Source organism: Glandiceps talaboti, chromosome 22, assembly GCF_964340395.1.
Source record: "Glandiceps talaboti chromosome 22, keGlaTala1.1, whole genome shotgun sequence".
NCBI classification, from domain to species: domain Eukaryota; kingdom Metazoa; phylum Hemichordata; class Enteropneusta; family Spengelidae; genus Glandiceps; species Glandiceps talaboti.
The window spans coordinates 15,944,403-15,961,383 of record NC_135570.1 but is presented as its reverse complement, the minus strand read 5'-3'; the positions used below and the strand labels follow the sequence as shown (position 1 = coordinate 15,961,383).

General features: G+C 34.2%; 1 protein-coding gene across 1 annotated transcript; it reads right to left on the bottom strand.

Moving 5' to 3' along the window:
* Positions 1–9,310: 9,310 nt before the first annotated feature.
* Positions 9,311–15,821, bottom strand: LOC144452164 (uncharacterized). Its single transcript, XM_078143204.1, has 2 exons — positions 15,765–15,821; positions 9,311–12,022 (listed from the first exon to the last, which is right to left on the bottom strand). Exons 1-2 carry the CDS (start codon positions 15,772–15,774, stop codon positions 11,706–11,708), a joined length of 327 nt encoding a protein of 108 aa, XP_077999330.1. The 5' UTR covers positions 15,775–15,821; the 3' UTR covers positions 9,311–11,705.
* Positions 15,822–16,981: the final 1,160 nt, after the last annotated feature.

Sequence of the window (16,981 nt, the reverse complement as noted above, 5' to 3'; positions counted from 1 at the left end):
ATGATACTATTATCACATCCAAAAACAGATAAATAAAGCACTTTCCTTGCCATAAGTGTTTCACAAACATAATTTTGGTTCCGTGCAAATAAGCAAATTTTTTGTATTGGTCAATACAATACTGCAAATAATAAATGACTGCAATGATCAAGTTGTTCTAAAAAGGTTTCAAGTCTTGAATTCTGTGATACACTCAAATTGACATTTCAGAGTAAACCATCGATATGTATTTGTAATAGGCTATTTTCAAATAGTATTACTCTCAGTACCACTTTGTTAAAGTGTCATCTGATAAATATTGAATATCATCAACTTACTGCTGTGGTCATTCTGAATATCGTGATCTAATAATTCTTTACCACCCTTTGCAAGTATTTTGTGTTACAAGGTATTAATTCATTCTCTGAAATATGTTATAAGGTATTAATTCTCTGAAATGTCATCAGTTTCAATGTGAATGCTTGCACCAATCTATGACAGCACAGCTGTGTACTCAGAACTTTTTTTATTATAAAATGAATGAAAAGACAGAAAAAAGTATAAAGTATTGCCCCGATTTGTTAACATGGTATCTTTGAATATTTCTATTCTGACATTGTACACGTGTCAGAAATATTTTATCGGAATACTTTATTGTGATGAGTGTTTTAAAGTTTAGAAGTGTTCTGTCGACTACAAACTGTCCATTTTGAGCCTGCAGACTGCCTCGTCTAGTCTAACTACAGACATAGTTTTCTATATCAATATTTACCTGTCCATATATCTGTCCTGGTAGTACTCCAAATTTAAACAGAACTGCCTGTAAGACCATTTCCAACAATAACGCTATTGTCAACAACTTCCCAGAAACAATCTGCCCCAATCAATACAGATATTTCAAAGACGTCAATGACAGATTTGTTAATGATAAAAAAAAATGTCTGAGTTAATGAAAGCAATCTGCAGTCGATACATCAGGGTCTCTAGGAATGATGGCCATAGATAGAACTATCCAGCAGAAAGGGTCTGTAGGAATGATGGCCATAGATAGAACTATCCAGAACTAGCAGTATTCAAATACTATCAGGATAGACATGAGACTAGGTCAACATTGCTATACTCTGTAAACAGTCTAAGTCTCTCTAAGGTCTCTACTATCATTCAAAGCCTCTTTACAAAATCTGAAATATCTTGTGGCTCTGTTTTCTGTGAGATGAATATCTGAATTATTTTGAGTGTATTCCTTATATGGAATGTATTCCTTATATGGAAAATCTCACCATTCCTTTATGGATAGTTTGGAGTTACCATGGTAACACTCTTTTTTAAGTACTGTACTTTTGTGTGTATTTTGTTGCCAATGCAAGTAAACTTAGATGATCATGAACAAATCTTGTACATAGCAGGATGATTGACATGTATTAAAGGCAGCCATATTAGTATACTCACATTTGTAGTGTATTAAGTACTGGTTTATTTGTAGAATTTCCTGAAGAATTCTTTTATGTCATGCGAAAAAAACAATATGTATGTTCAGTTGGTTGTCTAGGTGTGTATCGTAAACTCCTTAATAGCTCGCGAAGCGGTGGTATAGCGGCTCAATGACTCGTACTCATGTGCCTCCTATATACTAAGCAATTTTTTTTGGGTGGTTTTACCCAAGGATGCATTATGGCGCAGTGACTATGCATGCACGTTCTATATACTATATGCATTCTCCACACAGATGGCGCTATCTACAATATCGTGAGGCAGGCAGCCAGTCACAAATGAATCTACCCTGCGCAAGCTTATGGGCTTTGCCCAATTATGATATTATATCATTGGTAGAATACTGTAAAAAATGCACACAACCAAGTAAATTTGTTTGGTTTTGGTTGTCGCAATCTTTTACCATTTGATTGGTTTTGGTTGTCTAAGGGACCAAATTCAAAGTTGTAGAGACTTTGAAAGTTGTAAGAGTAAACCAGTATTTTTGTACATATAGATGTGTAAGTATAGTATAGTGGCTGTCTTTCTTCAAATCAAATGCATAACTACCTTGTTTTTGCTTTTTACAAAAGTAAAAGAAACCGTTTTCCAAAGTGAATTTTGTGAATGTAGTTCTTGTATTCTTTTACTCGTAGCTGTTCTTTGGATGTGTACTTGATTATAGTGTAGGCTAGTTTACATTGTATAATTATGTTGTCTTTGAGAATCACCACCCTGTTCGTTACCATGGACACAAGAAAGAGAAATACAGCAAAACACTGAATTTTTCAATTTAAGTCTGTTACTATGGAAACTGGGGTCCAAGCATGAATTTACAATTTTTAAATCAGGTAGTTGAATCTATTTGGAATACAATAGATTTTAAATTTAGTTAATATTTGCAAAAGACATCAAAGCAGTTAAATTTAGATGTTAAACAAAAAACCACACCATCAGTGTGTTTGGAGTGGTTGTTTAAATCAAGTAGCTTAGGGGGTCTGGGTTGGGCTTTGGATTTGAATTCCAAAGAGATAGCATTCCACTTTTCAGGTTCAAGTTCAAAGTTTAAGAGAACGTTTTGATGACTGCAGTATTTCTCTTTCATGTTTCCATGGTGTCATAGAAACTGCCACAAATGTTAGCTAGGGTGAAAACAAAGTTCTGTGCCATAAAGCTTTTTCTGGCGGATATCTTTGTAAGGAGTGTTAAATTTATGTCAATTATTTTGTACTTCTTTTGGGTTTTTCAAATGAAGTGAATGTGGAATTAAGTCAGCTAAGACCACAATGTAATCTGATTGGTCAACAGTTGTCATTTCAGGATTTTTGCAGTCTGACTTGTCAATAGCTATCACACCACACCATGATTTGTGCAATCTGATTGGTCAGTAGCTGTCATGTGTCATGATTCAGGCAAACTGATTGGTCAATAGCTGTTATGCCAGTATGCAAATCCACTGTCATATGACTCAAATCATTGGTTAATATGAATCCCATGACTTCCTTATTAGGCAAATGGTGATTTTGTAATGGTCACAATTCATGTCAATCAGATAGCATATCAAATTGAAACTTGTGCAAATTCATCAGTTGAAAATTGGTTGAAAAAAATCTATTACATTACATGGCAATCAGCATGTTTTAATTTTGAATGCCAATAATTAGATTTTTCTGTGATGTATTGAAGGAGAATCCGTAGAGTCAGTGTGAGAATGTCTATAAAGTACATAAACTAGTTTTGTCACATTTCCTCTATTCTCAGGAGCATGTACATATTTAGGTTAAAATAATTGGAAGAAGACTAAGTTCAAAGGCAGTGTGGGTCTGTGAATACTTCTACGTTCAACTGTCAAAATTGATGTAAACTCGATCATGATTGGATGATTGAGTTATGTCAAGGGTCGTAATGTCAAAGGTCATTTAACCGTTTATTTGGAAATTATCAATTACAGTCTTAACAAAGCTCATGAGAACATACAAGAAATTTTCATTTGGACATGTAAAGTGTTTTTCTAGCAAAATCCTTTGTTACCTTGACAACAATCACATGTAAATATTGTTTCGTAAAAAATAGTTTCGTAAGAAAATCAAAGACAAAAAAAATTTGTAAACGAAAATTTTTAATCAGGAAGAACCTGATCTTACTAAAAAGGTTAAAATTGGCTCAAAATGTGAAAAAAATGAGTGGAAGGCATTTTGAGACAGTATGTAAACATGGTGACTTTGTTGTGACTGTAAAGTGAAAATAACAGGGATTTGAACAGAAAAACATTTGACATTTATTACAGTGATTTACATTTGGATGTTTCTAATTCCCTCCAAGCCCTACATTATGTCATCTTTTTATTGTGTGGTACGATGTCCATTATTGCTTTTGATTCTGAACTTGTCACCCTTTTGTAAACAAGAGCTGATTATATATGTCAAATAGTTCAGGTTCCGTAATGCCTTGAGTAGACATTTATATCCAGCCAACTATCACTCAAACATTTTACTCTTTTTTTTTTCTTTATTGGAAAAAAATACTTATTGAATCCATCTGATGTCTGATGTCATAATTACTCATTTGTGGGATTTTTGTCGTTTTCTGTACTGCATTGTATCAACAACACTGGATTAATTTCAATATGATCAGCTCTTTGTGTTGACAGCCAGTCAGTTCTTGGTGTTGACAGCTGGTCAGCTCTTGGTGTTGACAGCCGGTCAGCTCTTGGTGTTGACAGCCGGTCAGAATAATTGCATTCATATAGTCATTTCAAGTGTATTATTCTGCAAGCAAAGTCAAAAGAATTTGTCTGTACGAGAAGTCTGAAAAAAAAGCTTCATAAGCCTCCATGATGACTGGTTTCCATGTTGTTTCCATGGTTACTTTACATAAGTATCTAATTTGCATATTTCATTAAATGCCCCAGATACTACAATACATATTAAAGTATCTAATTTGCATATTTTATTAAACTCAGCTACCCAACTCCAGCAATGGGCAATGTATTGATTGACCCATAAAGAAAATTGCTGCACTGTGTTCAATAAGTGAAATTAAATAGTTGACGAGCATGACGAAACTTCCTAGATCAGATCGCACTGCCAAAATAAACTCTTACAAAATCACTATGGTCAAATCAACTAAGGTGGCAGTGTTTATGATGATTAGACATTGAAATACCCATTACTACACCAAATATAACACAAGGTTTGCAATTAATAATATTAAAGTGGTCACCACGAGAAGCAGAAATTGTTCTCACTTTGTGGCATTTGGCTAAATAACCCATCGTCTGACGTGTGTTGACAAAAAAGAATCTGTTTCTATTACTATGACCTGACAAGTGAGTGAAAGTCATACACTCCAAATGATGTAGTCCACAATCAGTACTTTGCTTGTAGGAAAATGCAGTAAAACAAGGTATTTGGTACCATCCACAAAGTACAAATTGATGTATGAGTTGGCTATTTTCTGTATGTATTTCTTCATTATTGTATTCACCAAGTCTTAATCCCAATTACAACATGTCCATTATATCATTCTTCTAGTCTCCAATCACTGCACCTCTATTTGTATATTTTTGTTGAAACGAGACAGTAAAGTCTTGTCCATACAAATATACCATGAATCCAGCATTTTATTTTGACCATACAGAATGTATGTGTATGTATGTATATATGTATGTATATATGTATGTATTTGTGTGTATGTATGTATGTATGTATGTATTTATTAGTGTGTGTATGTATGTATGTATGTAGGTAGGTAGGTAGGTATGTATGTATGTATGTATGTATGTGTGTGTATGTATGTATTAGTGTGTGTATGTAGGTATGTATGTATGTATGTATGTATGTATGTATTAGTGTGTGTGTGTATGTAGGTAGGTAGGTAGGTATGTATGTATGTGTGTATGTATGTATTAGTGTGTGTATGTATGTATGTAGGTATGTATGTATGTATGTATGTATGTATGTATGTATGTATGTATGTATGTATTAGTGTGTGTATGTATGTATGTATGTATTTTGTTATATATATACATACACAAGTAATAAATGCCGTCCGGGTAAATACACGCCGACGTAGGAGGCGTGTATTGCCCGGATGGCATTTATCTTGTACCCCGGCTAATAATTCGATGGTGTCATATTCTTACCAGGAAAAACTCCATACACTCATTGTTTATGTTTTGATTTTCGATGAGACACCCTGACACCAACGTGACTTCCAATCGAAGCTGACGCGTGTCAACAAACTGGATACACGCCTGTGTCAACATTCAATGTCACACACGTATATCGCTATGTTGCACAGCGAAAATAGCAATTACATCCCAATGGACAGAGTATTTCATACCGCTATGTATTTGCTTGATATTATTACGCAGGACATTCATACTACAAACTACTCAATACAATCACATCCATCATGTGTATGCACCTAGTGATATGAAATTTATTCGCCACTGATAAAACAAAACATGGCTACTGACATCAAAAATACAACATTCAGCGAAATTGTGTATCTGTGTCTATTAAACATGACTAACATAAAGAAACAGCATATTGATTACATGCAAATGAAATACACCATTCAAACTTTTGAAATGTTGTGTATTACGAAGCAATAGTAGTACCGTCTACCTCTTGCAAGTTGTAGTAAAATACACCATTCAAACTATAATGCAATACCGTCCACAATTATTGTGACTTTTTTGTCCATTCCGTCTTCATCCCTCTCCTCGGCCCAACTATTCCAAACTTTGCTTGAGCTAGTATTTTTTTCTGTGTATTTCTGTGTATTTTTCAGTACACTTGCCGTCAGTTTCTGAACTACAGTATTATATGTCCTCAGCTGTCTTAACAGCAAACCGTTGCTTTCTCCCTGCCATTACACCGTCTACCTTGCAAGTACAAGTTGTAGTATGTGTATTTTATTCACCTTCTAAATACACTCTGAGGTAATGTTTATTATTACGAAAATAGTGTTCAACTTGTGAACGGAAGTCTTATCTGTTCAGTCAAAGTTAGGGGTCATGTTTTTGTTATCATTGTCTGCGTCTAATCACTCTTCCCTGGATGCCATTAATTGGATCTCATACACAGAAATCCCGCCACCGACATTTGATAAATTTGCTACTCTGCTGATACATCGGCCTTCACGCTTTTCCCTGATTGGTCAATAGCCTCATTTGTCAATCGAAATTTAACACTCACGCCGGAGTACAAGTATATATGCATGTATGGATGTATGTATGTATGTATGTATGTATGTATGTTTGTATGTATGTATGTATGTATGTATGTATGTATGTATGTATATCATTCTTTTCTCCCCCAGTAACTATCCTGTATGTTTCTATGTGAAACACTGCCAATATACCATGTGTGCATTGAGGTATACATAAACATTCAATCACCTTTAATAGTCTACATAACCAATACAATTCTTTTATTTTGTTATTTGTTTTTACACACTTCTCATGCCATGAACAAAATGATGACATACACAAATGTCAAGATAAATAAATAGCACAATATGATAAATAAAGTAAATGTGATAATAATACGTCTGGAAAAAGTCATGGTGAATTCAGAAGTTGAACGACACGTCATTTAGGACAACTAACAATAGTTACATTGTGTTGGAAACAGAGTAACTCCAAACTGATCAGCATCATTCAATATAAATTGAAATATTTAGGCACTTTTTATCACATTAAAAGAGGCACTTTTGTTACCTTAGGCCTAAAAAGAAATTATGTGGTTCCAATTACACTCAATTTTAGAATAGGTGGGGTAGGTAGATTTTTTTTTGATATGTGTGAGTTCAAGTAGTTATGTTTTCCGTTGTTTTCCATATGGATTCTGTGTTATTGGTTTCTTTTCATCAGATGTACAGCCATTACAGATTGGAAGACCAGTTTTATATTGTCTTTTTAAGTTGATGTCAGTTTGTGCATCCACTATTTCTCATGAGACATCACAATTTTATTATTTTTTTCTTGAATACGTTAAAAAAAGTTTAGGGTCGGCAGTGAAAAACTAGGTGGGTCAGGTAACTGGAACCAAACAATTTTTTTTTAGGCCTTATGTACTTTATTTTCAAAATCCATCCCTGTCAATAATTGGTCTTAAAAGTTGATAGAAGTCGGGCTTTGACTGTAGATTGAGATTATAGAATGTGCCTCACAAATGAGATTTATTGAAAATCAAAGTTGTCTAATTCTCTCCAAACTTTGCTATATATAGAAATTTGCTTCTAGTGATTCTGAAGTTATATAAAAATTGTGGGTCCACCATCGAGGAAATCGTTGAACTTTCATTTTCCCATAGGGTTAACACAATATTCAGCAACCATATTGGATTCTGAAACCACTATATACTGTTATCATTTTGACCTCCACTTCAAAATTTGTACAATGACCCTGGATTATTTTCTTGCTTTTAACGAATAGGTTGATTTTTCCTGAACAAAGTATGAACACAAGAGATTATTTCTGACAATGAGGTACATTCTAACATAAAAAAAAAAAAAAATCTTTGGCTTAGACTAATTAGCAACCTTCACAGGTCACTGAGATTGTATTTATATTATTTGCATAAAAGTTTGAATTATTTTGGTCTAAACTATTAACCCTCAAAAACTACTGTTATATAATTATTGCTTGGTGATTTACACATCTTACTAAACCCTCAAAAAATACTGTTATATAATTATTGCTTGGTGATTTGCACATCTTAACAACAAAGTTGGGTTTCTTTTCTCCAATCATGGATGTATTTCATTTTACTACATCCATCATGTGTGCATGTAGTTATAAATCTGTGGTAATGTGTACATATTTTTGTTGCAGGCTTCAGAGTCAAAACCTATCTGTTTTGAAATCAAATTGTACAAGGGTTTTCCACCCATTATGGTATAATTGATAGTGAATTTACAAAATATTAAATAGTTTTCCTGTCTGTTACAGAGGTTCTAAAACATAGGCACAGTGGAAAACACTATACATGTTAGTAATATATGTGGCAGATTGGTTTGCAATAATAGTAAACCAAAATACGCCTCAGAGTCACTAACTATAATAACTTAGCCAGTAACTAGGAACATGCCATAAAATCTTTGGTTTTTGAGCAGTAATGTATGTGATTTATGAGACCCCCCCCCCAAAAAAAAAAAAGGCACTACACATGTACATGTATACCAGACCAGACAAGTGAAATATGAAAGTCAAAGAGGAATAGAAATTTTCCTAAAATTTCAGGGTTTTTTTGTAAAGTTTACTAACAATACTGTACAAAATAGCTACCTCTATGTCTAAAAATCCCTCAATATATAAATATGACTAATTCTTACAAAAATGTTGAATTTACTAGAAAATCTATAAAACTTCATGTTTGGTGAAATGATTCTGTGAAGTTAAACAAGCATAATTTTGATGACAACAATGATGTATGAAAACTGCTACCACTTTCTAGATGAACATAAGATGTCCAGTCTAGTTTAAACGGTAACAACATGTCAAGTCTAGTTTAAATGGTAACAAGATGTCAAGTCTAGTTTAAATGGTAACAAGATGTCAAGTCTAGTTTAAATGGTAACAACATGTCAAGTCTAGTTTAAATGGTAACAACATGTCCAGTCTAGTTTAAATGGTAACAAGATGTCAAGTCTAGTTTAAATGGTAACAACATGTCCAGTCTAGTTTAAATGGTAACAAGATGTCAAGTCTAGTTTAAATGGTAACAACATGTCCAGTCTAGTTTAAATGGTAACAACATGTCAAGTCTAGTTTAAATGGTAACAACATGTCCAGTCTAGTTTAAATGGTAACAAGATGTCAAGTCTAGTTTAAATGGTAACAACATGTCCAGTCTAGTTTAAACGGTAACAAGATGTTTCAACAAAATGTATCCGATAATTTCATAAAAGTTTGAATTGGTTCCTGTGTTATTTGGCAATAATTCACACGTTATCGTCATGACAACAAGAGAATGTTCCAAATTATCCTGTACTAATTCATTTCCTATTCAGACACACATATACTAGTATACGTTTCAGAATTCCTATTTCAAGCAAGCTGTTTTCACAAAGTTGCTTTTCAAAGTTGTGCCATCCCACTTCACAAACATTTACATGCTGTTTGACATAAAATTCTTGTAATTGTGATGTCAGATGGCTGAACTGTGTATTCAGACTTACTGTATTAATAACAGTCAACAACCCTGTGGTCTGTATATGTGAATTACCTTTCAATCATTAAAGAAAATATGCTAATAACCCTGGTTGTACACCACAACATGTCCATGGCTTTGTTGTGATCAAAGATTTTTACCAAGGTTCATATGAAAACAGAATATTTGGTAAAATGGCTATGAAATGAGACAGAAATGTATGTAGTAAAATGTATGTAGTAAAATGTTACCAATTTCAAGGCACAGGTCAAAGTTCAAGTAATTTGAGCAATTTTGAATTTCTGTACTCCAATATTGCACCCTTGGCTTGCATGCGACACATGTTGTGTACACAAATCTACCACATTCATAATGATGCAATTTTGTATTTGCACAAAATTACATCGATTTCTAAACTGAATGTAATGTGAAATCATGAAAAATATGAGCTAGGAGCACTGTCTGACTTGAAACGTTTATGTGTCCTGAGATGTGTCAGCAAGATGTTTTATCTGCTATACCACAGGTATTTTAAATGTAGATTTTTAGTAAAGCCTGGTGGAATCACACATGGTTCTTTACAAATCAGTCAAAGTATATTTTGAAATTATTCTCTGTGAAATTTGATGGCAAAAGGGGGGGGGGGGGGGGGGGAGATGCCAAAATATACTCTCACATTCACTTAGGAGAAACTCGTTGGTGTCTCATCAAAAACTACTCATGGACAAGAATCGAAAGTTTTACGTCTGCAAGTTTTGATAACACATGGCACAAAACGATGACATTGTCATTGTTGTCTCATTCTCACAAGCTCTATTTACACAAGTACACAACACTGTAGATTGCGAGATTCATTTTTGTTAGAAATGACAGTCATGTTAGGAATGACAGTCATGTTAGAAATGACAGTCATGTTAGTGCCCTCATTGACAAATCCCAATCTTAATACAACACTGGTAATGTCAATGTCAATGTCAAAGTCAGTCTGATCCAAGATCTACAGTTAAATCTAATAACACAAATTATGAGTTGTACTAGTTTCGTTTACCTAAACTTTCGTTGTTGGAGGCTCCAACTTATAGCTACCGCTGCCCAGAAAGTCTTGAGTGTGACTTCCACTTTTGGTGGAGTACAACTCATTGCACCAGGAGGTACATATGGCCACAGACTGAGTTTGTAAAATTATATACCTGAAATTAACAGGTATGTGGTGTTCCAAATTGTTAGACATGTGATAGTTATATGGAGTTTGAATTTCCTGGGATTACACACGACATTCCATTCATTACATTCCATGACGCTTCATCCTAACCAAAAGCAGAAGTCACTTCAAATTTGAATACTGTTTTCCCAGACTCTCTGGGTGGTGGTAACCATATGTGAGAGCCCCCAAACTACGGGAGTCTGGGTAACCAAGACTAGAGTTGTACACATCACCAACACACCCAACAATCCAATTTACCAACATTACACGGTATTATTGCAATTCACATCAAATATAAATTATGTATTTTTCACAAATATTAAATTATGAGATTCTAAAAATGTAATAATATTTTGAAAGTTGTCCATAATACTGGTATTTTTGAAGAATGAAAACAAAAAAGTATTGAAGGAACAGTCAAGAACTTCACATTCTTTCTTGGTAGTTATCATGGTTTCACATAAATGGTTTCTCACATTTTACTTACATTATTTCCCCCCTATATTTTACTTATGTTATTTCCCCTACAATTTACTACGTTATTTTCCCCACATTTTACTTACATTATTTCCCCACATTTTACTTACGTTATTTCCCTTACGTCATTTACTTACATGATTTCCCTTACAGATCTTTAAAGACACATAAAACAGTTAGAAATGTCCTGGGTTTTCACCTGAAACCTGAAATTACTCAGAAAAACTACAAAGTTCTGAACTGTATCCTTGAAAACCTGTCCTACAATACATTGTATAGCAAAAGGCACTGAATATATTTTGCATCAGAATCTGCAGGTTTTAATATGTAGCTATAAAAATGAATAGCTTACTGTCTGCAGTGAGATAACAAGTCTTCCCATTTCTATAAACTGTTCAATACATTCTCAATGTCTACACAACCATTGTTCCACTGGGATTTATTCCAGAACTTCCTGTTCCCAGATCAAAAGAATTACTTCTTTTCCTGCCTCCATCTTCTTCCTTGAAGGGATTGTCTTTGAAATCCTTATCGTCGTCAGTAAATATTTCATCTGGGAACCCTGGCTCAATGCGTGCATCGTGTCGCGTTGCTTCCCCAGTACCAGGCGTTTCTTCTTCACCACTTACTTCTTGAAAGCGATCATAATTGTTGCTTCTTCCAGTTTTTGCTTGTCTATCTTTGATTGTGTGGGCACCATGACATATAGCACTTATCAATAACATTATACCTGCAATGACACAAGAAAATATTAAAATTAAGCTGCAGTATTGAAAAATCAGACAAGTTATTAAATACATCACATATATGAAAAAAATATATATTTAAAAAATCATACAGGAGATTGGTGAAGGAAGTGGTACAATTATTTCATTTGAAGGGATCAATTTAATGATTTAATAGTGTTAGAGTAGGTAGAGGTGGGTTAGTTTTAAAAGCTAAATGAACAGTGAGTTGATATGTACATTGTATATTGTTTTCAGTTGTGTAGAAATGAACATGTATATATTGTATACACTAGCATATATATATATATATATATATATATATATTGTACATATAGTGTACACTGTAGTACACACTGTATACACTGAAGTACATACTGTATACACTGAAATATATCGTATCGTATATATATTGTATATATAGTATATACAGTACAGTTTTCGCCTAAGCTCTCGCCTCAATTCGCGTTCGCATCGCTTCAGCTTCGCTTCGCCTCAATGTCAAGTTTACGGGAGTTCGCTTCAATTAAACATCACTTCCCTTTCGCGTTGAGTTCGCATTCGCATCGTACCCCATTCGCATCGCGTCAACTTTGTTTTCGAATCACATCGTGTGGAACAGGCGCTATTATACCCACATATTTGCATGATAAAGGATTTGAAACGAAAAGTATAGATCATTAGGGCTACTAAAATTATGTGGGGTTGTACTTTACTTTTCTGTCTACGGCACGATAATCCTTTTGGTTAAATTTGCGTTAATAAATGTTGAGTATCATGCAGTCCTTTCCGATCTCCTGTTTGGACATTATCTAGAATACACTATACCTTCGATACATGAACGAAGTTTTTTTTTATTTGCCATTTTATGTACTTTACTCCGTTATACCATGGAAGTATACTTCCATGGTTATACCTTTAAAATGAAACTTACAAGATTCAAATTACAGAAGTAAGCAAAATACAACGTACATCTATGTTGAACGTTTTGTATCCTGACCCCATATTTTTTGCATTCCCGACATCGGTGACAATGTCGCATTTTAAATAAACTTAAAACTTACGAAAATTTGTTTTTTACTTTTTTTCTGACGTTAGTTAAGACACATTTATTTGGGCGTCCCACTCATCAGTTGTTTCAATATCATAGTGTTTCTCCATTTCCCTTGTCCATACATGTATTAAACAACCATGTATTTTGGCAAAAGGAGGAGGGTTTTAGTAATAGGCTTCTCCTCATTTCTTGAAGTACATATTCTTTTTCGTATTGTCTGTCCGAACCAGCCAGAGACGTAATTTATCAATAATGTTATCCCATGACAAAAAATAAATCTTTCTCGGTTACACGACATCAATTGGAATACATTTTGGTGTCCGATCTCTTAATCCTTTTTTTTTTGCATTTCTCTTATAGACATCGGTCGTATGTGAACAAGTATGAAATTGAATTCCCCATTTATGATTTATGATCAAAGATCGCGATCTTACCCATAGTGAGTCTATGATCTCATCATGCACTATATTTGTTGACGCAACTAAATGATAGTTGCCAGGCAACCATATCTCATTACAATAGTTGCTATGACATTCGGACATGACCTAGATTTGAACTCGTGGGCAGGCATCTCCACTTGTATTGAAAGTTCGTCAACACGGCCTAACCCTTCACCTCTATACTGCTCTTTCACAACTCCAGGTTAGGTGTTTCATATTCGGACTGTATAGGAATATTTATTTACCATCAAAATGAGTAAGGGTACTGCAGTGTTGGTAATATAAATATGAAATCATTCCTGTTCTGACTTTGGGGTTTCTTTGGAAAAATTTCCATAGTGGTCTGAGTCGTGAGGTAAATGGTTGAAAAGCTAAAGAAAATTGATCGTACGTATATGTAGATGAGAATCGTTCTGCATTTAGTATTAGGGCTACATAGGCATACTTCCCAATTGGAATAAAGTAATATAATAGGTGTACTTTTAGATGTACTAACTCCTACATAATTCATGCGATCGGCCGGTTTTTGAAACGTTTCAAGGAAACGTAAAGTAAATTTATCTATTTAATAGTGTATATCTTTGCAGTAAATTTATCTATTTAATAGATAAATTTACTTTACGTTTCCTTGAAATGTTTCAAAAACCGGCCGATCGCATTTCTAGATACTAGAATAAGATCTTCCTCTTCAAGACGGGCTTGGGTGTCAACGATACGTACACCGATGTTGTAGAGGGACACAAATCTTCTTCGCAGATACATGTTAAGTCGGTAAGGACGAACGAGGGACATTGGTGATGATTGCATGTTTAGAGTCGTGTATTTTACTAGACAGAATTCACAACGTACAGCAGTGAAAACGGATATGCAAATACTGTCACACCTTTCACGGTATCGCTTCACCTTCATTGTTGTTTGACGTGAAGCGACCTTCATTGTTTTTTGATGCGATGCGAATGCGAAGTGAAATGACAGCGATGCGAATGCCGTCATGAAGCAATTCCAAGTTACGAAGCGAATTGATTGAAGCGATAATGAGGCGATGCGACTGCGAAGGCGAAGCAAAGCGAACGCGAAAAATGCGACAGCTTAGGCGAAAACTGTACTGTATAGTATACACTAGTATATATAGTATACACAGTAATATATATAGTATATACTCTATATACTCTATACACTGTGGTATATACTGTATACACTGTAGTATATCAAATACTGTAAAGGACATCTAGCAAAATTTGAGAACATTTGAGAAAGGTTTCATGTTCTTTGCCTGAGTCCCTTTGAAAGTCAAAGAAACAATGGAGACAGTGATAGTATGGATTAGGTTGATAAATTAAACACAACCAACGAGGTGAGTGTTACTACAGTGTACACTAGAGTGTATATCTTTGCAGGTGAGTGTTACTATAGTGTACACTAGAGTATATATCTTTGCAGGTGAGTGCTACTATAGTGTACACTAGAGTGTTTATCTTTGCAGGTGAGTACTACTATAGTGTACACTGGAGTGTTTATCTTTGCAGGTGAGTACTACTATAGTGTACACTAGAGTGTTTATCTTTGCAGGTGAGTACTACTATAGTGTACACTGGAGTGTTTATCTTTGCAGGTGAGTGTTACTATAGTGTACACTAGAGTGTTTATCTTTGCAGGTGAGTACTACTATAGTGTACACTAGAGTGTATATCTTTGCAGGTGAGTGTTACTATAGTGTACACTGGAGTGTATATCTTTGCAGGTGAGTACTACTATAGTGTACACTAGAGTGTATATCTTTGCAGGTGAGTGTTACTATAGTGTACACTAGAGTGTATATCTTTACAGGTGAGTGTTACTATAGTGTACACTGGAGTGTATTATATCTTTGCAGGTGAGTGTTACTATAGTGTACACTAGAGTGTATATCTTTGCAGGTGAGTGTTACTATAGTGTACACTAGAGTGTATATCTTTGCAGGTGAGTGTTACTATAGTGTACACTAGAGTGTATATCTTTACAGATGAGTGTTACTATAGTGTACACTAGAGTGTATATCTTTGCATGCAGTCACTGATGGTATTAATAGCCTAGGGATTGTCTCAGAATGTGTTACATAAAATGTCAGCACAATATCTTTATTTAAGTCCAGACCCCCCCCCCCTTTATAAACTGACACTTTATAAGTGGGATCTGTGATACATTTATTTTTATTTCAATATCAATATGTTGAACGACCTAGCCAAAGAAATATTACATTTTATTCTTACATACCTAATAACATGGCACCATTACAAATTGCATTGTGGAACGGAGTGATGTATTATGGGATATGGACCAAAATTAGAGTAGCCACACACATTGCAGTTATGCAATAGAGAAAAGAAAAAAAAACAGCAACAAACAAATAAACAGTCAACAAGCAACGCTGTTAGAAACACATTAGACCAGCAAGATGTCAAGGGGTAGATAATGTGTAAAAGAAAATAAATAACTTTGAAATGAAATTTACACTTTTTTTTTCAAAATAAATAAAACTTATGGAATATTAATAAGTTTTCTTTGTTTATAATTTAAAGTTCACTGCAATAAATATTCTGTTTGTATAATTTTGTAAACTTGCAAAATAATAACAGGTTTTTGTGACAACATTTTTGTGTCAGAGGTGATGGAAGACTGATAAATATGTGTATCTCCTTGCTCAATAAACTATTACACAGTACCATTGGTTAGAAAGTTAATGTTATCAAATACAGGCATTTATCACTACCAGATCACTACCAAATCACTATCAAATCACTGCCAAATGTAATAAATTTATGGAAAATTTGATGATTTGTTGATTTGAAAATTTGACATTATTTCAGCAATCAGCATATAAAATGGAAGACGTGGATCTGTGATACACTGAAATATAATCATTTGTAAACTGTGTGTGAGTGAAACCATGGCTTCTTGTTCTCCACTGACTTAAAAGAGGATGATGGTTTATGATAACGAGATTTCCTAAGTTAAAAGTTCAAAATTGTGAATAATAATTCTAAAATTTCATAATTCTGTAGTATATTGTAATGCTTGCAAAGTCAAATATATAAATGCCAGTTTCAAGTTCAAATATGTGAATACTGATATTTTTCATTTCTGGCTTGTTGTTGTTCAGGAGGGACATCTTCTTTGTAGAAGGATTTGGTAGCGTAGAGAAAACCCAATAATATCAACATGGCACCTTCAAATCAAAGCATGAAATATCAAGATTTGAGAAATCAGATGAACAGAAAAATCTGATAAATATAGTAGCCCTCTAGAGATAATACAGAAATGAAATACTGTAGGTGAGTGGTTTGAAGTGTATGTTGTTGAGTCAAATGAAATACTGCAGGTGGGTGGTTTGAAGTGTATGTTGTTGAGTCAAATGATTTATAGCCTTTTCAAATGAAGGGTGCCCGCTAGTGATAATTTTGTGAGTAGCATACACATGTGGAAGATGAAGT